General features: G+C 46.8%; 2 protein-coding genes across 4 annotated transcripts in view; one reads left to right on the forward strand and one right to left on the reverse strand.

Moving 5' to 3' along the window:
• TMEM150C (transmembrane protein 150C) overlaps positions 1-3257 on the forward strand; it is a 54783-nt gene extending 51526 nt beyond the window's left edge. For all 3 annotated transcript variants that reach the window (XM_088660601.1, XM_035111757.3, XM_088660600.1), the window contains exon 9: positions 1085-3257. In XM_088660601.1, coding sequence (XP_088516727.1) covers positions 1085-1293 — 209 coding nt within the window. In that variant the 3' untranslated portion in view covers positions 1294-3257. The remainder of the gene's footprint in view (positions 1-1084) is intronic.
• A 459-nt stretch (positions 3258-3716) lies between these two features.
• On the reverse strand, positions 3717-17643 carry ENOPH1 (enolase-phosphatase 1). Its single transcript, XM_035111756.3, has 6 exons — positions 17425-17643; positions 11517-11618; positions 10758-10960; positions 9681-9813; positions 8284-8407; positions 3717-6132 (listed from the first exon to the last, which is right to left on the reverse strand). Exons 1-6 carry the CDS (start codon positions 17506-17508, stop codon positions 5993-5995), a joined length of 786 nt encoding a protein of 261 aa, XP_034967647.2. The 5' UTR covers positions 17509-17643; the 3' UTR covers positions 3717-5992.
• Positions 17644-24658: the final 7015 nt, after the last annotated feature.

Here is a 24658-nt window from a genome sequence, read left to right on the forward strand (position 1 = left end):
CTGATAAATTAGAGTTTCCAGATGACGAACTGTTTGCATGAGGCTAAAGTTTGCCATTGCAGTTATTAATATTGACACATGTACTGTGAAATACAATCTTAACACTGATCCCCAGAGCTCATTCGAATTACGCATTTCTGAAACTAAAAATTCCGCTAAAATTTAATGTTTGATGCAGGCGGGATTTGTATGCCAAGCATGTAAGCTTGGATTTTCAATGCAGTTCGGTGCCTTAAGTTGTGATCCTGTACCCACGTCCCGGAGAGTAAGCCTTACTGAATACAGTGGGGCTTACTTCTGGGCAGAAATGCATATAATTCTGAGTATGTACAGTATAGGATTGTACTGAGCAAGTCCCAAATTAGTCACCTCATGAAAAATGTGTTTCGACCAAGGGAAGGTGCATAATATGAATACTCTGTGACCAGCATCCCTCTCTTATGAACGCGCCCTCATTGTCACACGCAAATTTAGCTTTACTTTCTCATCTATTATCTCATTGTTTTGCATACACACAGCATTGGAAACTTGCCAGCCTTATTATCCCTTTTGCATTCTTTTCTTCCGGCTGATGCAGTTCTCAGAAGACAGAGGGAAGGTTCTAATAAAACAGCAGCAGCAAGTTGAGTCTGGTAAAAAAACAACAACTCACGTCATCCGAAATGTCCTTACATGAGCATTGTGAAAGTATGATGAACTCTTGATGGATCAGTGTGCAAAGGGGGAATCTGCAAAGGGGGCGGGGAGTATCTGTTTTAATGCCCAATGGGATGCATAGGAAGGGGAGAAAAACTCGGCCCCCTCCCCTACTTGACTTCTTTCAGCAGTGAATTCCCCATGAATACCAAAGCCCAAATGGGTTATGAAAAGGGCCAACCCTCCCATCGCACCTTGTGAAGAATAAATGATGCAAAATAAGAGACTTGAGTTACACAACTCACAGAATTCTACTTTTTTGATGCAGAATTTGGGTTGCCTGGGTGCTGAATGTTTTTTTTTAGCGCAGCGTTGACACAGCCCTGCTTGTAAGGCAGCCTCGTCCACATTCTCTGTTCCTGCGCACTTTTCCTTGACGCCTCTCCAGATTTCATCTTGATGTCCCAGAAGTTCCACATGCACGCTGCGCGGATACAGTGGGGAATGGTGATGTGCTTCCTCTGCTACTTCGGCTCCTTTGCTGTGGAGTTCAGACACTACCGCTTCGAGATCATCTGCTCTGAGTACCAGGAGAACTTCCTCAGCTTTTCCGAAAGCCTCTCCGAAGCGTCCGAGTACCAAACAGATCAGGTGTAACCCAGAGGACTCTCTCTTTCCTTTTGTCATGGCGTTAGGTTCCTGTAGACACATGGTTGAACCCCTGGTCCCATTCCTCCTCCTTTTCCTTTTTTTAATACTTGTTCGTTTTCCACGCCTACAAGTTGCCAAAAAGTATTCACCCCCAACCCCCCCAGATCTAGGCATTTTAAGAGACACAGAACTGCCACCACCCTCTGTGCCTCTTTCCCCCACTTCCTCATGATGTATTTTGCAACGTAATACCAGCCTGTGCATTACCCCAGGCACCTCTCATCGTTGGCCGGCAGAAGCGGGCGAAGACGCAGTCACAGCCTATTCTGTGTCATGTTATGGAGGTTGCAAGAGCCAGCAAAGAGATGTGGGGCCGCCTTAGGAGGTCTAGTCCCACCCTAAGGGAGCCTAGGAAAGGTAGGAGTCTTGTAAATTCCTTGGTGCAGCTGCAATACAGAACAAGATTGGCACCTTTGTTGCTATAGGCCTGGCTGTGCATCAGCTTCCTGTACTCCCCCCTAAATGCAAACTTTGAACTGCAGGAAGGGCTCCCAGAAAAGGTAGCTGCCTCCCCTCACTCTCATCCCTAGTGCACCAGGGAATTTGCTCCCAGCCTGTGTCAGTCCCTGCAATCTAGGGAGGTCCTTTATTTCTAGATTTGTTGCTCGATTGGGAAACATGGAAGCTGCGGCTTCTAGTGCAGGCACCCCCAACATGCGGCCCTCCAAATATTTTGGCCTACAACTCCCATGACCCCTAGGTAACAGGACCAGTGGTCAGAGGTGATGGGAATTGTAGTCCAAAACATCTGGAGGGCCAAAGGTTGGGGATGCCTGTTCTAGTGTCTGTCTACCTCCGTTCCTTCCTTCCACCTTCCCCACCCCCTACCCAGCCAATCGCAGCAAGCAGGTCTCTGAAGATGCGGGCATGGATCAGCTGCATGCATGCGTGGAAGGAAGATGAGGAGCCACAGCTACTTAGGTCTCCTGCTTCAGATGCAGATTTAAGAGGTTACCCCCAAGCTGCAGCCTGCTATTGCATTTCCTCCCTCCTTAATGCATGGGCACACGCCTTTTAAAAGCGGAGGGGCCTTGCTGGAAGGGGGAAAGCTGGGAATCCTCGAAGCAGCCGCCTACTAACTAACGCATCAGGGCGAGGGGGAGAGGGGACCTCTCACTCTTCTCCTGAAACTCAGGGGTTAGGGGTACCACCTTTCCCCTAAATGTTAGGGCTTTTGTGGTTTTCAGAACCATGCTGAAATACCGCAGGTGACACTTTGCTGGCTAGGAGGAGGAGGAATGAAGTTCGCCCACGGACCATCTACATTTTTAAATAAATGCAGCCAACACTCCTTAGTACTTTTCTCCTGCTGCTGACGGGCATGGGGTTTGGTTCAGGGCTTCCAAGTTAAATGATTGGAAATGAATGCATGGTCAAAACATGGGACAGTATCCTATGATTGCATTGGGCCAAAGTCTGCTATTGGACATGGACTATTTTGCCTTTTTAAAATTTTTAAATCCACTTCACTATGTAAAGTACACAAATGCCTCAATAGGTAGAAAGGTAGGTTTGGGGGAGGGCCTGTAAGGGGTGAAACCAACACAAATGAGTTTTATACACGGCTGGGGGAAGAAGCATACAGCAACTGAGATGCACACAAATACACATAGCTAAAATAGGCTTCTGTTCAAATGTGTTTCACTGTAAATATTACGTGATGTTGGTTTTTTTTTTTAAAAAAAAGTTTTACGTTGTATCATTTTATATTTTGAAATTTTATTTGTGAAAGGTTTTTCAGTTTTGTTTTTCCTGATATGCAACCACTCGAGCTGAAATTCAAGCTTCTTGGGTGATATATTGTACATTTCTTAAAAGAATTTCTTATGGCACATTTCAAAACAGCTGAGCAATGACTTAATTCCTGTACACTAAAACATGACCACTAAATAAATTTCTTTTATGGAGAACGTGAGTATTTATTACACGTGTACGCACACTCGAGAGTGTTGGAGTTTTTGCAGCTGCATGCAGAGGTGCTAATTTTTTTTACTTCAGGTGGGGAACATTTTCAGACCAAAGACTGTGTTTCTTTCTGAGATACCACCTAGGGACTATATGCCACATGACCCGGAAGCTGTCTGCGGACAAATGCCAGCTCCCTCGGGCCTATAGAGCAAGATGAGCGCCACAACCCCAGAGTCATCCACGACTGGACCTACCTTAAGAACCTGACTACAACTCCCATCATCCCTGATTAGTGGCCATGCTCCTTGGAGCTGATGAGAGCTGGAGTCAAACAATATTTGGAGAGCACCAGGTTCCCTGATCCCTCGTTTAGAGAGTGTCCCCCTTCATTTGTGTGCTTTGAAAGATTACCAGAGGTCAAATTTGCAACAGGTAAGCAACTACCAACATTATACAGGTGCTTGTCAAACACTAAAGACAAACCTTTATTTACCACAAGTGCATGGGCGGAAGTGAAGCTAGTTCAGACAGAGGGGCCATGGCTGCCGGTCTTCCATTTCGGCCACAGATTTGTTTAAAGACAACACATGCATTACAAGGCAACAATCACACAGACATTAAATAGATCTGTAGCAAAAGGGACGCTTCCCATCGCTACTCGAGGAAGAAGCTTTATTGCTAAAATGGTTGCACGTGGATTTCAGTGGAGATATTTTGTTCCCCAACATGCAAAGGTTGTGGCGAGAACTGGGATCCTTACGCATCAGGGTGAATCACATATTCATGTGCACTGTTTCTAACAGCCCTTTTCAAATACCTGAAGAGGCCAAAGCCTTGTTCTGGGCTTCTGCATAGGGTAGGACTTTTCCCTAGGACAGAGCCTGCCCGCCCCCTGGTCCTACAACATGATGTGAATGTAACTTGCTATACTTATGGCCACATCTACACGATACTATTAAAGCAGCATCATACCGCTTTAACAATCATACGGTGCTACAGTTCCCAGAATTGTTCTATCAATCCCCCTTTCCAGGAAACTCTGGGAATTGTCACTCTGCGAGGTGACACGGGGTCTCCTGAAAACTTAACAAACTCTACTTCTGATGGTTTTGGGTGGCGATGAGAAGCCACGACCACTAAAGGTTGTATCACAGTGTTTGAAATTTACAATGAGGGTGCTGCGGTCTGTTATATTCTGCATTCTGTCCATCTTAAGACATAGGTGTTCCAGGCCATCTGCCACCCAGGTCCTGGCCAGACACAGAGCTGCTCAATACTGGCCAAGACAGCTGCAAAACATGCCTTTAATACAATGCCCTGGTTACAGTGCCTTGTGACAGTATTTACTTACAAGCAAGGAAGTGGTTGCTTGTGTGGAAAATGACACTGCTTTCTCTCAGCATTCGCCCTGTCCGGTGTGGACGAAGTTGTATCTCTTCCACGCAGAACGGAAAGGAGCAATCTATTCGGCTGGAGACAGCTGCGCACTGAATTTGAGGCGATACACACTCCTGTCTTGGCGACTCAAAAAAGACATGGCAGACTTTGAAAGAGGTCAGTGGGGTGAACCGTCTGGGGGGGGGGGAGATGAAATTTTGGGAATTCAACAGTCACAGGGAGAAATGACTGGTGTGATTTGTGGCCTCGACGACACAGGTACTGTCCAATTGACTGCAGCGGCAATGCACGAAACACTCAACTAGCTGAAGGGGAGAGATTGTATTTGCCCAGCATCAAAAGTAAAAGGAAAATACAATCCTTCCCTACCCCACCAATCTATACATTGGCTATGCTAACATTGTACAGATCTCCCAAAACACGCTGGGATGGGGGTGGGCAAAATATTGCACCACCTTGGCACAGAAAGCCTCACCTGGGAAGGCCTTCAAAAGTGTTTACAGCTTTTGGTCTGCAGGTCAGTTCACTTTGCAAACCTCTCAGTACCTTATTTCCCCAGCGGATTAGTTAACTCTTAAGCAGAGCAAACAATGTGACCTTTGCATAGCATGCTACATTCCAGCATGCAAAACACGGGGCTGTTGTGTGTCTGCTCCCTGAATCTTTCCATCCTTCACTAAGACAAGCAAGATAGGGGCACGTTCCAGCTAGATAAAACGCACCAGAGGAGCAGAACCAGAAAGGGGTGTGGCCAGAGGAAGGGGCGGGGCCTGAGGAGAATCCCAAGGCCTGCATTTGGCCCTGAGCCTGATGTTCCCCACCCCTGCTTGCAAACCGAAAACAGAAGAACATTAAAAAAAACTTAAAAGACTTGTTTATTAATTGCAGGAGAGAATGAAGCTAAGGGAATGTGTGTCTGAGGTAAACATGCTGGCCACAACCCACGGCGAGGATCTCCTACACAGGAGCCTCCGGAGATGAACGGTGGCTGCGGGAAAACTTAGGCAGCCCCCTTCGTCTCGAGAAGGCCTTCCATGGACAACATCCTCCTGGTGGTTTGCATGACTTCCGCGTGCAATTCCAAAGCAAGGTTGTGCTGACAACCAGGGCTTTGCAGCCGCTGGGTCCAAGGTGTGCCTGCAACACCAGCAGATGTCCCAACCACACCGGGTTCAAATTCCTGTCACTGGAAGGCCAAGGATCCCAATGCTCTCAATTCCAAAATTCATGTCACCAGCAAAAAACTACCGTATTATAGTACAAGGAGGATTTTGGTCAGGCGTCGCTCCCACATCATCCTTTCTTTCCTTTCTTAACAGAAACACAGAAATTCGCTTCTTTAAGTGGAGGACGGCAAGAAGAGTTCGTTGAAAGAGGTTATGAGTCTATAATAAGATTTCTCGTCATCCGTCAGGCCCGCGTTGCCCGGCCGGACTACTATCGCCACGTGCATGTCGACTTCTTCTGCGGCATCTGCCTCTGAGGGGAAAAGAGCAAGAATAATCTATCAGAAGGGGGTGAATCCAGATACACATCTTATTACTGCTCATGTGCTGGAAGCTTTGGCCAGCAACATCTTTCCGGGCAGAATGATGGGGGTGGAGACGCTCCTTCAGGTATACTGGACCGGGGCCGTTTAGGGCAGGCATCCCCAAACCTTGGCCCTCCAGATGTTTTGGACTACAATTCCCATCTTCCCTGACCATTGGTCCTGCTAGCGAGGGATCATGGGAGTTGTAGGCCAAAACATCTGGAAGGCCGCAGTTTGGGGGTGCCTGGTTTAGGGATTTAAAGGTCAGCACCAACACTTTGAATTGTGCTCGGAAACGTACTGGGAGCCAATGTAGGTCTTTCAAGACTGGTGTTATGTGGTCTCGGCGGCCGCTCCCAGTCACCAGTCTAGCTGCCGCATTCTGGATTAGTTGTAGTTTCCGGGTCACCTTCAGAGGTAGCCCCACGTAGAGCGCATTGCAGTAGTCCAAGCGAGAGATAACTAGAGCATGCACCACTCTGGCAAGACAGTCCACGGGCAGGTAGGGACTCAGCCTGCGTACCAGATGGTAGACAACTGCCCTGAATACAGAATTGACCTGCGCCTCCTTGGACAGCTGTGAGTCCAAAATGACTCCCAGGCTGCGCACCTGGTCCTTCAGGGGCACAGTTACCCCATTATACTAAGTCAGACCATTGAGCCATCCAAACTAGCATTGTCAACATTGATTGGTTGTTGAGCAGGTTTATTATTAGGAGCCTAAGTGGCAATAAGCAGTACAGTGGAACCTTGGTTTACGAACGCGATCCGTTCCACCGGGGGTGTTCGTAAACGGAGGCAATCGCTCCCCGAAGGCACGCTTCTGCACGTGCGTGAAGCGCCGATAGAGCGCTTCTGCGCACACAGATCGCTTCTGCGCATGCACGAGCTGCACAGATCGCGTCTGCGCATCCGACGCCGCGGAACCTGATGTAAACACTTCCAGGTCCACGGCGTTCGTAAACAGAGGTGTTTGTAAACGGGACTGTTTGTAAACCAAGGTACCACTGTATATTATTATGATTATTTATCACATTTATATCTCACCCTTCCTCTTAAAGGAGACCATGGTGGCAAACAACAAGCCATTGCCAGGTTACAATTCCCAGAGTGCCCTGGGAAGAAGGAATCCTATATAATAAAGTCCCCGTGTCTCTGCGTCCAGTCCCTGTGTCCGCACTACTGCGCATGTGCCCCACGGACACAGGGACTGGACACGGACTGGATGCACACACACGCGCGCGCGCTCCCCCCCCACGCCCATCGTTTCCCTGCGGCCACCAACCGCCGCTCCCAGCCGGACAAGCGCCTCACTGCGCTCGCGCTAAAGCGCGAGGAGGAGGAGGAGGAGGCTGCTTTCCCCCCTTCCCCCCCCCTCCGGCGACCAGCAGCAAGATGCCGAGGGGCCCAGTCCGGCTCCCACAGCCCGATGCCGCCATCTTGGTCCGCCTCCTCCTCCTCCTGACAACCCTCCCTGGCCCGTGAGAGCAGCGGGGCCGCGGCCTTCCCTCCCTCTCTGCGCTCAGCCGCGGGGCACCACAGGAGAGCGAGTTTGTCTTTTACACCCCTTTTCTCCCAGCCTGTGACGCTTAAGGAAAAGCGGAGAGAGAGGCAGAGTGCGCGCGGGGCGGAGGAGGAGGGGGGAGGGTGTTGCGAGCGGAGCGGGCGGTGCAATCGTGAGGCTGAGTGTCTGAGTGTCCCCGTCCCCCCGAAAAGCCTGAGAGGGGCCTCTTTCCCTGCACGGGCTCACCCAAGCCAGGACTCTCCTGGGCTGCCACCGGCGCTGCTCCTCCGTCTCTGCTCCTCCTCCTCCTCCCGTTCTAGCACCCGTTAATTTAACAGGCTTCACGATACTAGTGATGGATAAAACACTCTGGGAACTATAGCTGTGACAAGCACAGCTCCGTTAGGGGAACAGGGACTCTCCTCGCAACTTACAGCACCCCTCAATAAACTACAGTCCCCAAGATTCTCTGGGGGTTGTCATGACTGTTAAAATCAGTATAATCGTGCTTGAAATGGATGCAGTTCACAGAGAACAGCTTCTGGGCAGACCTATGAGAAGATAAGGATCACAACAACCAAACTTGCTCTCTTACCTCGAGTGACATCCGTCAAGAACAGTATGTTGCTTGTGGAACACCCAATGCTTGCGGCAATCCTCTGGTAACTCTCGCTGTCCACTTTCGGGCCTATTTTGGTGTCAAAGTGGCCATCAAAAAGCTGGAAGATTCAGGAAGGACATTTTGTTTTTAAAGGAGAGGCTTAAAGTTTCTCATGCACTTCTTTCATTTTTGTATTACTGTCGTTTTTCTCACTTGTCGGCTCGGTGTGTTCTTTAACCCAATGTTGTTTAGTTTAAGACGTTAGATTAGGCCAGCTCATTTGTTCTGTTTTATGTCTTATGGACTGACATTTGCATTCATTGATGTTGTGATTATATAGAATAGTTTCTAATGCGTCTTCTACTTATTTCATAAAAATTATACACTGCTCGATTGCAGAAAAACCGGTTACTTTCCCCAGTTTGCAAAATTTAACAGAAGTTACGAGTCTTGGTTAGATTGCGAAGACCCCTCTAGGCTCTGTCTACATGTGGAGCAGAATGTGGGGGTAAAAACAGACTGTACCACTTCATGCTGCAAGAAGATACGAACCCTTTTTTAAAAAACAACAACAACAACTCTGATTTAGGTGTCAGGATTTTTTTAAATAGTATTTTGCATTTTGGTTTCTGCACTGTGCTTATATATATATATATATATATATATATATATATATATCACGTTTATTTACATTTTATACATTCATTTTTATTCCTTTTATTTTGACAAAGTAATAATCATAAATAAATAAATAAGAATAAAAATGTGCACCCCACCACCGAGTCAATTCCATTGTAACTATCCAACCTCCCAAAATTTCAACACCTCTTGCGATGGTTCGACCCCTTTCCGTTTTAACAGTACAAATTCTACAAGCACCCTGATTTTTAATGCAAGTCAACCTTGTGTTCTTCAGTAAAATCGCAGGGCACCCAGACGTTTCCAAAATTCTCAATGCAACAAAATTAAAACGCACAGCAGAGAGAAGCATTCTAGTTCAGCCCCATTGTGTTTGTATTCCGCTTTCAAGTATATTTCAAATTTTTTTACTAAATAAAGGAGCATGGAAGAGGTGGGGATTCCTTGATCTGCAGTGTGAATTGGAACATTCCAGTCTGCCGCTTAATTCCTTCACTGCCCATCTTATTGTCTCGAGGACATAGAATCACAGCATTGGAAAGGTACCCTTTAGTCCAACCCCCGGCAATGCAAGCTGTCTCCAATAGTGCAGGCAGAACATAACCATCAAGGTTACTTGATGGCCTTATCCTCCATCTTGTGAATGCCAACAGATACGCTGCGCCTGAGAGAAGCCGGAAGTGAGACTGTTTTAGGGCGGAAGAAGCTGGAAAGACAAAGAAAGGAGACAAACCTTTAAGCGTTGTGCCTACCTCGGAAATATCGCCTTCTGTGGAGTTCCCAAAAAAGAGCTTTTGCGCCTCAACACTCCCAGAGGAATAGATGTAAACTTTCATCCCTGCTTCTCTCCATTTCCTAACTGCTGGAACCACATCATCAAAGAACCTGTGATGGACGGGGAATGGCAATACATGAGACGGCAACCTAGAGACATATCTCGAAGAGACAACGGAAGTGCTCGCCTTATTTGTGTGCAGAATTTGCTGGACAGTCACATTCCACAAATGCGCAAGAGCACCTGATGCGCCTTAGAATTAAAGGAACAAAAATGTTCCGATAATAAACGGTCTCCCTCGGGAGGTGGTGGACTCTTCTTCCAGGGAGGTTTTTAAGCAGCGGCTGGATGGCCATCTGCCAGGGATGCTTTAGCTGAGATTCCTGCATTGCAGGAGGTTGGACCTGATAATCCTCGGGGTCTTTTCCAACTTGACAATTCTATGGTTCTATGTGGGTCTCTAAATTATGAAGAGATGTATACCAAGCATCCCCAAACTTCGGCCCTCCAGATGTTTTGGACTACAATCCCCATCTTCCCCGACCACTGGTCCTGTTAGCTAGGGATCATGGGAGTTGTAGGCCAAAACATCTGGAGGGCCGCAGTTTGGGGATGCCTGATGTATACAGACACCCATCCCAACACTGGATGATAACAACAGCAGCAGCAACAGCAACAAGAAGAATAATCCCATTCTAAAGTATGCTGCTGAAACGAAGAAATCAGGGGTGGGGGAAGGACCAGGAATAGGTGTGTGTCCATTCAGTCTTGATACTCGAGATACTCCACTCAGTCATGATACCCCTAAACTCAGAATTCATTCATTCTAAGGGTCTGTATTTTGCACCTGGCTTCAGCAGAAAGAACCCAAACAAACAGGAAGTTGATTCTGCAAGTCTGCCCATTGCTAGGGCCAAAGCCCCATGTTTTCTGCTTTCATGTGCAGATCCCCTCTAAATGTGTGCTTATGTTTGTTTGGAGGGCGGGGGGGGGGGAGAAGCAATGGGGCAATAATGCACACTGGCCGCTTGTGTCATAAACGCTAGATACTCACTCTCCCTTCAGGCGGCCGTTTTCGTACGCTGCCCTCCATATGTGGCCTTGGAGCTGCTTTAAGGCGGTTGTCTTCCTGTCTAAAGACATCTGCCAGTGGACGTTGTCTATGACGGCCTGGATGATGCGCTCCACCTCCTCCTCTCCATCCCTTGTCTCCAGCGGGATGGGCACTGCTCCATCCATGTGAGCATCTTCTTCAGCCTTTGGGAAACGGTGAGAAAATGTTATCAGCAGTGGTAGGGACTCCTACTTCAAAGAGCCCAGCTGGGTCAGATTCAGGGTCCATCTCCTGCTTGCTGCAGTATCAGCCAGAGGTGCTTTCCTGCTACCGATGTGCCGCGATTAACATCGGTACTCGTGACTTTCTCCTAGACCTGGTGTCCAGACTGCAGCAAGAGAAGACTAGAATACCTGAAGGAGCATCTCCACCCCCATTGCTCAGCCCAGACACTAAGGTCCACCTCCAAAGGCCTTCTGAAGCTACAGGGAACCAGGCAGAGGGCCTTCTCTGTGGTGGCGCCCGCCCTGTGGAACGCTTTCCCATCAGATCTCAAGGAGATCAAGGACGACATAACTTTTAGGAGACATCTGAAGGCAGCCTTGTTTTAATGGTTGATGTTTTATTGCGTTTCTAGTATTTTGTTGGGAGCCGCCCAGAGTGGCTGGGGCAACCCAGTCAGATGGGCGGCATATAAAAAATAAAAAGCATTGTTATTAGAAGAAGAAAAGGAAGGGAAGGGATGACAAACAACTTTACCTGTTTTCTCAGAAGGCCAACGTCTTCTTGGCACTCCTCTTCCTCCCAGTGTGCACGAAGGTACTCTCGGATGTTGTCTTTGATGTAGGAAAACAGAGTATCCTGGCAAGACAAAAAGCGAAATGACTTACCTACCTGAACAACGAGGCAGAAATGTTTCCACCACTGTATTCCCACCCCTTGCCCGGGGGAAACTTTCCATTTTTAGAGTGACCTCAGCCCTACTCGTGTTGCTAGCTCACATAGGGCATTGGCACGCGGAGCAGCGGTAGCCAACATGGTGCCCTCCATCTGTGGCTGGACTCCAGGCTCCTGTGGTGATGGGAGTTGTAGTCCAACGACAGCTGAAGACCCCAAGGGTGGGAGAACACTATTCTAAGGGGAAATGGGGATTAGGTCTGGCCTGAACGTCATTCTTGCAATACAGTGGTACCTTGGTTTACGAACTTAATCCGTTCCGGAAGTCCGTTCTAATGAGGCCTCCTGCCGCCGGTGCCCTTCCACTGTTCAGCTTCCGTTCGTAGACCGAGGTAAAGTTCGCTAATCAGAACACTATTTCAGGTTTTGCGGAGTACTGAATAGTTCTTAAACCAGGCTGTTCTTAAACCGAGGTACCACTGTAAAAAGTTATGAGCAGGCGATGTGCCGCTGCAATTAACTGATATTCTTAACATTTAAAAACGACAAAGCACACATGCTTCCCGTGCTCTTCCTCGCCCTGTTAGTTCCAATTCCTGGTATTACAGAAGGGCATGAGAGTGCAAAGCCTTCAGACTGCAACTGTTCAAGTGTGCCTTTTGGTTAAATGCATCGTTTGATGGAGAATTAACCAAGAGTAGTAGCGGATCGGGGTGCTGGGGCAGTGCTCACTTGACCAGCAGAGGCCTTGCTGCTTCCTGGGAAGGAGAGGGGTGAAGTGGTGGGAAGACAGGCGCGGTGAAAATGCAATGGCAGGAGCGCTGGATTGGTGCTAGCAGTGCATTTGCACCATGCTGACCTCCCCACCTCCCAAAAACCCTCTCCTTCTCTGTAAGCAGCAGTGACTCATAGGAACGATGGCAACATCTGCCAGATCACCTGGCTGACTGGCGGGCCCTCCTTCCTCTGGCAAATGAATGAGGCAATAATGAGGTTTTCAAGTTTGCCTATGATGCATAAGTACAGAGAATTAAAAAGGATAAGCAGAGGCTAGATACGTCTTTCCTTTTATTTAATGGGGGTACGGCTTCACACAAGCAGTAACGTTTCTTTGCAAGGTTGTCTTGCATTTCTAATTAAAGCCACAGCTGGATGAACTTTTTTTTTTGTGAAACTCAGTATGTTTCACAAGTTGACGCTATGCAGTCGGAAGCAAAAACCACCGAGTTCAATGGACAGCTGGGCCAAAGCAAACAAGATGAATTTTAACAAGGAGAAATGTAAGGTACTACACTTGGGCAAAAAAAATGAAAGGCACAAATACAGGATGGGAGACACCTGGCTTGAGAGCGGTACATGTGAAAAGGATCTAGGAGTCTTGGTAGACCACAAACTTGACATGAGTCAGCAGTGTGATGCAGCAGCTAAAAAAGCCAATGCAATTCTGGGCTGCATCAATAGGAGTATAGCATCTAGATCTAGGGAAGTAATAGTACCACTATATTCTGCTCTGGTCAGACCTCACCTGGAGTACTGTGTCCAGTTCTGGGCACCACAGTTCAAGAAGGATACTGACAAGCTGGAAGGTGTCCAGAAGAGGGCAACGAAAATGGTCAAAGGCCTGGAAACGATGCCTTATGAGGAACGGCTTAGGGAGCTGGGTATGTTTAGCCTGGAGAAGAGAAGGTTAAGGGGTGATATGATAGCCATGTTCAAATATATGAAAGGATGTCATATGGAGGAGGGAGAAAGATTGTTTTCCGCTGCTCCAGAGAAGCGGACACGGAGCAATGGATTCAAACTACAAGAAAGAAGATTCCACCTAAACATTAGGAAGAACTTCCTGACAGTAAGAGCTGTTCAGCAGTGGAACTTGCTACCAAGGAGTGTGGTGGAGTCTCTTTCTTTGGAGGTCTTTAAGCAGAGGTTTGACAGGCATATGTCAAGAATATGACCTTGTGGTCTCTTCCAACTCTATGATTCTATGATTCTATGAGTTTGTTCCCGGGAAACATTGCACAGGATTGCAGACATGCTGCTCCTAATCAAATGGGTATTGTGTTATGTACTGTTGCTCTTGGGATGCTTGTATGCATGTTTAAATAATGCATCAATACAGATGCCTGCATTTCGGGATATTTCTTGGGAGTGTTGGGATGGAAGCTCCGATAGGACAGCTGGAGACAAGGTGTTATAGCTGCTATTGCTGAGTATCAGAAAAAGTGCCAGTTTAAGGAACCTCTAGACTGGGCGCAGCCAATTAAACAGAGAACAAAAAGTCTGACATTTGCAGTTCATGTCCAGGGGCAATGGACCTGCTAATTGACAAATGATGCAGCCTTGAAATCAAGTTCATGCTGCTCATGCTGCAAAAATCAACGTGGAGAAAAAAAAAGTATTCTCAAAAGAGACTCCTAGTCCCTCAAAATTGTAACGTTACTTTGAGAATAAATAAGGCCAATTTGGTTCAAAAGGATAAACGCCTCCTTTAATAAGCTTTCCTGGGCCTCTTTCCCCCTCAACAAGCTCCTCTTAATGCCTATTCACGTAGGCATTTTTTTGCTAGAGCAGGGTTTCCCAAACTTGGGTCTCCAGCTATTGTTGGACTACTACTCCCATCATTCCTGACCACTGGCTCTGTCAGCTAGGGATGATGGGAGTTGTAGTCCAACAACGGATGGAGACCCAAATGTGAGAAACCCAGCGCTAGAGGACAGAAGTAACGGGAAACATAGCAGTCATTATATTAGCAAAGCTGGGGACTCATTTGAGGTAACAAAGTTAATAGGAGGTACCAGAAAGCATCAGATCATTTCTGGCACAAAAATAATAGTTCTCTCTTTCTCTCTGTGTGTATGTGTTAAGGCAAAACACAGTACAGTGTCAGTAGGAAGCCTACTGTGTAACTGACCTAATTTCCTAAGTATTTGAGATGACAGCTCTCAGCTCACTCGCGTTTATATGGCAGGAGTGTGAGCAGAAGAAATAGCAGCCCTAAACTCTTAAGATTATGAAGTGTTTCTTCTACTTTAAAAAAAGGCAGGGGTATAAAGGGCTTTCAGTCCCTTTGGGTATTTATTAAAAATTTTAATGACATAGAAGCTGTGTCCCAAATGTCTTCACCTAGGAAACACAGGCCTTCTACTGTGTCCTTCTTGGTCCACACGGTCCAGTACAGTGGTACTTTGGTTCTCAAACTTAATCAGTTCCGGAACTGCGTTCCAAAACCAAGGCGCGCTTTCCCATAGAAAGTAATGCAAAATGGATTAATCCTTTCCAGACTTTTAAAAGCAGCAATTTACCATGATTTTTACTATCTAACGAGAACCATTGATCCATAAAATGAAAGCAATAAACAATGTACTTGCAGACACACAATCAGTCAGTAGCTGAACTGGGTTCCACACAGTCACAAAAACAAAACAAAAAGAGCCGCAAAAACAAAAATGCAAAATAAATAGCAAAAACAGACAGACCTCAGCTTAAGACGGAAGCGTGGCACTCAAAACGAAAGTGTGGCACTCAAAACGGAAGCGTGGCACTCAAAATGGAAGCGTAACACTCAGAACGGAGCACGTTCGGCTTCTGAAAAAAGTTCGCAAACCAGAACACTAACTTCTGGGTTTGCAGTGTTTGGGTTCCAAGTTGTTTTAGTACCAAGGCGTTTGAGAACCAAGGTACCACTTTAATGTCCACACTGGTGGGTAGTTGGCTTTCCAGAGTTTCAGGCAGAGGAAATTACTCGGTGAAGCCAGGGACTGCATTTGAGACCTTCTGCATGCATGCAAAACAGGTGCTTTACCACTGAGGTATCTGTCTTCCACCGTGACATTTAACGGCAGTATTATAGTGAACACCATACTGAAAGAGAATCCTGCGTCATCTTACAGATGTAGAATCACCTTTTGTGGATTTATATAACCCTCTGCAGGTGTGTTATTCTCTGCTGGCAAATTTATAAACATGGGTAAAGAAAAATGATGCAAATTGCAGAGGCCAGAAATGCAAAGAAACACAGGAAGCTCACATACTGTACTTGCATTTCATGGCCTTTTGCCCCTTCTGTTTAATAGCTCTCTGGATGTGTCTATGAACATGTGTATGCGTATTATATATCTGACAACAGGCAGTAGTGCTTGATGCAATTAAATAAGGTCCCTGCTCCAAAAGCACATGCAACAATACTATTTATGTGTATGCCATCATATGCATGTGAGCACAAAATACGAGAAGACAGATTCCCCGCCCTGAGGAGCTTACAATCTACGACGCAGGAGAGAAAACAGAGGGAGGGGTGGGGGGTATGGAAGCATATGGAAACGGGAAGGATATGTGATTATTTGAGTTACAATGTGCTTGAGCTCAGTGGGGACAGGGTCTGTGGGTCTAAAACACAGTACACTTATGGCAGGCACGGACCACTCAGTTGGTTAGAGCATGGTGCTAATAACGCCAAGGTTGCAGGTTCAATCCCCATATGGGACAGCTGCATATTTCTGCATTGCGGGGAGTTGGACTTGATCATGGTTAGGCAAACTAAGGCCCGGGGACCGGATTTGGCTCAATCGCCTTCTAAATCCAGCCCACGGACGGTCCAGGAATCAGCGTGTTTTTACATGAGTAGAATGTGTCCTTTTATTTAAAATGCATCTCTGAGTTATTTGTGGGGCCTGCCTGGTGTTTTTACTTGAGTAGAATGTGTGCTTTTATTTAAGCATTTTAAATACCTAGCAGATATTAAATACCTAGCAGATACCTAGGGACTACAAATTTGCAGGACTTGCCCATGCACGTTTGCTTGGAAGCAACCCCTGCTAAATGCAGGGGCGCTTGCTCCCAGGTAAGCTAGTTTAGGAAGGAAGCCTAGAACGCACCTACCAGGGATCAGGCCCCACTGATCAGAATGGCTTTCTGAAGATGCAAAGGATTGTGCTGTTTATATCTCCGGCAACTGAGTGAAGCAAAAAGTTGCTTAAATCTATTTTTTAGGGCAAAACCCCCCCCTGGCTTACAATTTAAACATGTCTTCTTGACTAAATTTTGGGTGGTTATTACCCTAACAGATCTGGCAATGGAGCTGAGAATGGTATTTACAAAATTTGCTTTATTATAACCATGAGATGCACACATGGAAAGGATTTTTTTTTAAAGTACACACTGGTAAAAGTACTTACATTTAATTCCACATTCCCTCAAGATTAAGTCACAAAGTAGTGAAATCTTTTCCAGAAATAGCACTGGATAAGCTCCCCATCATCCTAGACCAAAAACTGTCTTAAAGATAAAACAGCACAATTGCAGAAAGGGGGTGGGGAGTGCCTGTTTTTACCATGTGTGTTTGGGATGCACCCCAGGCCAACAAATCTATAGACCTTATCGGTAGCTTTTCACAGATCAACAGAACAAAACTCAGCATTCTGCTACTGTCAACTTCCTTAAAAGGTTGCTTTATTATATCTTTCTCTATGCTTCCAGGGTTCCCTAAACGCAGATGCTAAACGTTATGGGATTACAGAGGAAACTGCCATACATACCCGAGCCAAGGAAAGCGAATGTGGGGAGGCGCACAGATCGCTAATGCGCACGAGCGTTTGTTTACTCGCAAGGGAAAGCGGCCTCACCTGCGCCAAGGGAGTTGGGGGAGCGCAGGCTGCGGCTTCCGACGGCCCGATCCAACACCCCCCCCCCAAAAAAACCCCACAGTGCCAGACGCGCACCCGACGGCGGGGCCTTTCTGCTCCCTCTGCCTCCACCCACCCAAAATCTTCACCTTGACAAACGCGATGGGTGTTGTCGTGCCTTCGATGTCCAGGAGGAGCACGCTGACTTCTGCGGGGACGGCGAAGCCCACCATGTCCACCGCGGGGGCCACCGAGCCGAGGGGATGCTGCTGCTGCTGCTGCTGGCTGCGCGCACGGCAGCGCAGAGACGCCGATCCAAGCACACAAGCGCGCGCGGACCCTCCCCGGAAAGCGGCTTCAGGGACGCGGCGTCGGAGGGGAAACGTCGGGAGGAGCCGCGGAACTGGCCGCGGAGGGGAGGGGAGAGAGGAGGGGATCGGGCGCACCACGTGGCTGGAAGCGGAGTCGCCGCTGCATCCGGATCGCGGGAGCCCGATTGGCTGCTGCGAATGGACGTGGAGGCGGAGTGGCCGTAATGCGGTGCGCAGCGGACGGGGAGGAGGAGGAGGAGGAGTGGCTGGAAGCGGCTGGGCGCATTCGCCGTGCGCTCTACTGCGCGCACCGTCGAGGGCGCGCGCGCGCTCCTCTGCTCCCCGCGTTAAGTTCCGCGGGGCTTGCTCGCAGGGAAGCGTGCAGAAGAGCGCGCACATCGCCGCGGAGCAAGACCCCGCCGTGGACAGTGGGGGGGGATTCCTCTCGTGCAAGCGCGCGGTGTTAAGGTGCAAACCGTGCGCCTTCCGAGGGAGCGCCTGAAATGCGCGGCGCATTGGCATCATCATATCGATATTAAGAATTAGTAATGTCAGGCCTCGGGCTGCATAACGCGTGCGGTCATCCCCATTTCCATAACCCAAAGTAGTTACGGATTTAATGGGCGTGCACCCAAACTACCGTGTTGTGTAATAAAAGCTGAGCGGCCATTTTCCCCGCTGCATAGAGCAAGTGCCTGGGGAGGATGCATCGTGTCTGCAATACAGGAGCAGCATCTCCCTGCAGGTTTATCGGCAGGACAAGCCGTGCGAGGACGTTGTAGGCTGCATCCCTTGGTGCCATTGGAATATTAGCTGACCCGCGCCCGGAGTTGCCCTTTGAGGCAGCGGCTTCGTTTGCCCAAGAAACGCTTGAGATTCTTATTTAGGGCACTGATGGTGGATTCAAAGGTATGCTGAGAATTAGGATCCCGTCCTGCTGTGGGCATGCCATCCCAAGTTATTAGTGTGCATCGTTAACTGACGATAAATCCCAAGTTATTAGTGTGCATCGTTAACTCGCCTTTGGAACGCGACTAGAAATTAATTGCCGTTATTGAATTCTGGTATTTTGGTTTCTTGCTTGGTTTCCGCTCCTCATTTCTCCTATTTCCTGATTAAAGTCATCGGTGACTTGCTGGGTCAGGACAAGCAGGGCTTAGCCCTACCCAGTGAAACGTCAAGCCGGTCTTTTTAAAAGTTTCCTCCAAAATCTCAAACCCACGCTCTTTTTCCCTCCTGCATCTTTCCATAATCCATTTGAAGTTAGTTTAGGGAGGGAGATACCGGTAGTTCTGTCAACCTCCTATTCTCTTTACCACTCAGTCAACCTCAGTGCAAAAAAGTACTGCTGTGGCCAGGAGGTCCCACCCACCTGTATCCAGGCAGAAAAACAACATGAGATAGTACATGTGTATGTTAATGGCACTATTGGTTCTTGGATCTGCTTGTGCAATCATCCCCCCCCTTCCTGCATTATGGTAATTTAGCCATATTTGCAGGTCTTCTTCTTCTAAGGAGGCAATACATCTGTTCTAAGGATGCTCAGAGCTGTTTCCTTGAAGGTCACACCTAAAAGGTTCAGGGCCCAGCTGTGTGCTTTGCAACTGTTTTTTTTGGGGGGAGGGGGGTGTAAAACCTGGATTGGAACTTCTCCAGGTTCTGGTGAAGTGGAATACTGTACATAAAACACTGAGTGGGTGCTCTTACAGATTCCCATTAGATACAGCATTTACTATTGGTGTTTCTGCCCCGCCCCCTTTCATTTTGGTAAAAGATTAGCAGTGAATCCATGTATCAGGCAGTAGAAGGCTTATATTCAGTGTTAGTCCTACTTAGAGTACATCCATTGCAATTAATGGACCTTGTCGTTTAGTCATGTCCGACTCTTCGTGACCCCATGGACCAGAGCACACCAGGCACTCCTGTTTTCCACTGCTTCCCGCAGTTTGGTCAGACTCATGTTGGTAGCTTCGAGAACACTGTCCAACCATCTCATCCTCTGTCAACCCCTTCTCCTTGTGCCCTCCATCTTTCCCAACATCAGGATCTTTTCCAGGGAGTCTTCTCATATCTGAGGTTGTTGATATTTCTTCCGGCAATCTTAATTCCATTTTGGGATTGTGGTTTTAAACTACTTACGGCATTTAGTTCTGAAGCTCAGAGTTCTGAACCACGTCTCCCTCTGCTCAGTTTCAACCCCCTAGGCCAGTGGTTCCCAACAGGTGGTCCGCGGACTCCCAGGGGTCCGCGAGCTATGCCAGAGGGGTCCGCAAGATGCTATTAGAATAAAGAATATATTAAATATATTTCGTATGATAACAGATTTTTTGTTTTGGCTGCTTCCTGCATGAGCAGAGTCTAGCGCAAAACTAGAATTAGATAGAGGCAGTAGTTCTGCTGTATGCCGTTAGGTGGCGCTTTACAAACACTACTGTTTTGCAAAGAGGCAGCGCGCGCATTCTACTAACGCTCACCTCCCCAAGATGCTTTGCGCACGTCGGCTTCTACTGCGCAGGTGGACCCTGTCTTCTACATTCCCCTCCCTCCTCCCTGGACTCTTATAAAAAGACTCTTAATTTGGCTCTCACTTTTTAATTTTAGGATTAGGAATTAATGGGGGTCCTTGTCACAATAGCGGCCCGATGAGGGGTCCTCGAGATAATTTCGTTGGGAACCCCTGCCCTAGGCTATGTCATGCTTTGATTGGGGAGAATATTACCTGCACCTCTGCTGTATTTCAAGAGTATTAACTTCTATGACTATATGACTATTTTACAATTTTATTTTATTTTTACAAAAATATGTTCTCAGTTTTCATTTTGTTCTTTGAAATAAAATTCCTTTTCAGATGAAGATGTTTTCTTTTTCTCTCCCTCTCTATGCTATACCTGTATTGCTAATTACAAACAAAAACTACTCTTTAATAATATGATACTTAACCATGCCAAAGCCCAAATGCAACCCTGGGACAAACGGAAAAAGAATATTGTGCCTTTAAATATATACCAATGAGTCAGACTTCACACACAGGATTATGTGGAAAGGCTTCCTTGTCATAGGGTGTGGAATTCAAGCAGGCTTGAGACTCAACACTTCTCATTTTAGAAATTTTGGCCAGCATGTCACCAGGATAGTTTTCCATTTGGGGGCTCAGCGGTATGTACCATTACACCTTTTGTAAAGCTGCATGGAACGAGATTGCTCAGTGATTGTCACTTTGCCACCCGTCTTTATCTCCTCCATTATCACCATTATTTTCACAATTTAAACCCTACTTTTCTTCATAAACACATGAAAAGCAGCTTACAGCAAGACCAAAACACATTAACAAGAATAACCTAAATGTTATTAAAATCAATGTCCAATAAGAAGAGGAGGATAAAATAAGTTAAAATGCAAGGGGATAAAAACATTAATTTCTGCTGGAAGCTCGGGGGCATTAAAAGGTCTTAGGAACATGCTATAAGCTTAAGAATGTGTATATGTGGCTTTCAAGGAAACATGTGTTTGTATAGTATGCTACATACAAATAAATAAGTAGAATTCCTCTGAATACCGGTTGCTGAAGCCTATGAATAGGAGAGTGCTATTGTGCTCATAGCTCATTATGGGACGCGGGTGTTGCTGTGGGTTAAACCACAGAGCCTAGGGCTTGCCGATCAGAAGGTCGGCAGTTCGAATCCCCACGATGGGGTGAGCTCCTGTTGCTCAGTCCCAGCTCCTCCCAACCTAGCAGTTTGAAAGCATGTCAAAGTGCAAGTAGATAAATAGGTACCGCTACAGCGGGAAGGTAAACGGCGTTTCCATGTGCTGCTCTGGTTTGCCACAAGCGGCTTTGTCATGCTGGCCACATGACCTGGAAGCTGTACGCCGGCTCCCTTGGCCAATAATGCGAGATGAGCGCTGGAAACCCAGAGTCGGTCACGACTGGACCTAATGGTCAGGGGTCCCTTTACCTTTATTGTGCTCATAGCTCATTATGCTGATGACACAACCTTGATGGCAGAAAGTGAGGAGGAATTTTAATTTTAGAACCTTTTAATGAGGGTGAAAGAGGAGAGCACAAAATACAGGCTGATGATCAACATCAAAAAAACTGAGATCATGGCCACTGGTCCCATCACCTCCTGGCAAATAGAAGGGGAAGAAATGGAGGAAGTGAGAGATTTTACTTTCTTGGGTTCCATGATCACTGCAGATGGTGACAGCAGTCACGAAATTAAAAGACGCCTGCTTATTGGGAGAAAAGGAATGACAAACCTAGACAGCATCTTAAAAAGCAGAGACATCACCTTGCCGACAAAGGTCCGTATAGTTAAAGCTATGGTTTTCCAAGTAGTGTGTGGAAGTGAGAGCTGGACCATAAAGAAGGCTGATCACCAAAGAATTGATGCTTTTGAATTATGGTGCTGGAGGAGACTCTTGAGAGTCCCATGGACTGCAAGAAGATCAAACCTATCCATTCTGAAGGAAATCAGCCCTGAGTGCTCACTGGAAGGACAGATCCTGAAGCTGAGGCTCCAATACTTTGGCCACCTCATGAGAAGAGAAGACTCCCTGGAAAAGATCCTGATATTGGGGAAAGATTGAGGGCACAAGGAGAAGGGGACGACAGAGAACAAGATGGTTGGACAGTGTTCTCGAAGCTACGAACATGAGTTTGACCAAACTGCGGGAAGCAGGGGAAGACAGGAGTGCCTGGCGTGCTCTGGTCCATGGGGTCACGAAGAGTCGGACATGACTAAACGACTAAGTAATAACAACATTGTGCTCATGTCCTGTGGTTTCATCCACAGCACTTTTCTTATGTACTTAAAAGAAGTTTCACTGATCAGGAATCATTCCAGTTGCTTAAGTCTGCAGACTAATTAAACATTTCAAAACATTGGCATTTGAATTCAATGAGGGATATGCAGTGTGTCCTATATATTAATCTGATGCTCTCATATGAATGAAGGACTTTCAAAAAAATAAGGACGCCTTTTTGGGAAGGGCAATACAATAATCCTTCCACTTGTGAAGGGGCAAAAACCTAAGAATCAACCAGGAAATGAGAAACTTTGCCAAAGACCAAAAGGTTGTGCTTTTAAACTACTTCATGCATGAACTAGAGTTAGCGGGAAGTGAGGTGGTGGGACCAAATTGTTCAAGTTTGCCTGCGGGACCAAATTGTTCAGGGTGGTGTTATAAGAAAAAAACACACACCCTGCTCTTTTTCCCTTATGGGGTACCCAAGAGCCCATATAGAGTCCATTTGTAGGTTCTCTATCGGTAGGAGAAAATAACAGAGACCAACCAGAGAATATTGAGAAGCAAAGCAGCTAGTAAGCCTGATCTTTATTAACTGTTGCAACAGGGTGCTCCTCCACACGCAGGAGAGAGGAGGAGGACCCAGAACAAAGGTGTGCCTGCCTTTATATAGACATTTTAAATTGCCTGCCCTGGACTTCAAGACCACTCCCAGAAACATCATACATACATCATAGAAAAGGTGGAAATCTGGGTGCGTTGTTTATCTCCTGTCTGGCAAGTTACCCGTTTGCATTATCTGGGTTTTGGCTACTCTTTTGTGATTATAACTACTTAATTCCTGAATCTGGGTCACACCCTGTTCATATCTTGAATGTGCTCTTGTGAGGACAGGATTTGTGAGGAAAGAGACAGCGGGGAGGTTTCCCACTTTGACCTTGCAGAGAAATATTTGAGGTCAATTTGTTCAGGACCTAATCTGTGGGGTTTCAGACATGTGGTTTATATATACAGTTAGAAACATTTAATTTTTTTTATAAATGACCTTAAAATTCTTTTAACAGTGGCAAGAGCATATACCTGTGCATACACCTCAGCCAGGCTGGCTCTTACCTGAGCTGTATTGTTAGTATGGGCACAAATCTTTGTCAGAAAAAGAAACAGGGTCCTTTGCTCCTTGAGCCTTTTCTAAGCTTGGAGCCAGGTAACGCTGCTTGGAAAGGCTGAGGATACTCTTTGTCCTCTTCTCCCTTTTTTACAAATAGGGTGGAAAGAGCATGGGCACTGTAATCTTACTCTAGTTGACATGGAGTTGCCCCACGGACCTCAGTGGAGCTTCCTTCCTTCCTTCCTGATAAGTGTGCATACTATAGAAGCCTTGCTTGAAGCATTACTTAACTTCCTGCTAAAGTCTGAATAGCAAGCAGTGGGGAGTTTGAGAATGCAGACAGGCAACTCCTCACACTAACTTCTGGGCACCACCCTCCTTGGGTGATTTTTCCTGGTTTGGTGTGTTCTTGAACTGCGACAGAGTTTGCTTTCCTGGATGGAGAGAACAATGTATGTGTGGAGAAACCAGTGCTTTTTTCGGGGGGGGGGGATGCAGGGGTACGGATACCCCTAAACATTTTGTGAATCTTTGTCCTTTTGTCCATTTACTGTGTTTTTTATTTCCCCCGATTTGAACTATAAAATGGTGATTTTCTTGAGTGAAAATAAGAGTACCCCTAAACATTTTAATTTTTTTAGGAAAAAAAGCACTGGGAGAAACCTTTAACATTTGTGTAGCTGGAATCATGTAGGGTACTGGACGAATGCACGTACATACCATACGTTTAAAGTACTGTATGCCTCCCACTGCCAAGAATTATGGGAATTGTAGTTAAGGGTCCTGGGAATTATAGCTGTGCAACAAGTTTATTACAGTTCACTACTGTATTTTTTTTTTGGGGGGGGAGTTTCTTTAAATGCATGTGTGTATGTAGCCGTAGTAATGTATCATGGCCATACTCACCCTTGATATGCACTCTGTTCCCCACAAAGGAATACAGCCCTCACAGAAACCTCATCCAAATCATGATACGTATGGATGTCCTCTGGGGAACTCTTCTTGCACTACATGACCATACAGCCCCAAACATGGGAGGGCTTCATTGTGCCCACTAAAAGCCACCACCGAACCCCTTCTTTCGCACTGCGTAACTTGCGAAAGATGCCACAAACCACACAAGCAGGCTGTACAATTGATTTTGGGGCAAGTACAGAGGGTGAAGGTTCACTTTCCCACGGGATGTCCCAGATGTCCTGCCCATCTGTATTTACT

Source organism: Zootoca vivipara, chromosome Z1 (assembly GCF_965207765.1).
Source record: "Zootoca vivipara chromosome Z1, rZooViv2.hap1.1, whole genome shotgun sequence".
Taxonomy (NCBI): domain Eukaryota; kingdom Metazoa; phylum Chordata; class Lepidosauria; order Squamata; family Lacertidae; genus Zootoca; species Zootoca vivipara.

Bases quoted from the DNA above. Each gene is read 5' to 3' on its own strand.
- ENOPH1 (XM_035111756.3), bottom strand. From the start codon at position 17,508: ATGGTGGGCTTCGCCGTCCCCGCAGAAGTCAGCGTGCTCCTCCTGGAC. The intron at 11,619-17,424 runs GTGAAGATTTTG...TTGTCTTGCCAG, and splicing joins CACCCATCGCGTTTGTCAAG to GATACTCTGTTTTCCTACAT. The intron at 10,961-11,516 runs GTAAAGTTGTTT...CGTTTCCCAAAG, and splicing joins TTGGCCTTCTGAGAAAACAG to GCTGAAGAAGATGCTCACAT.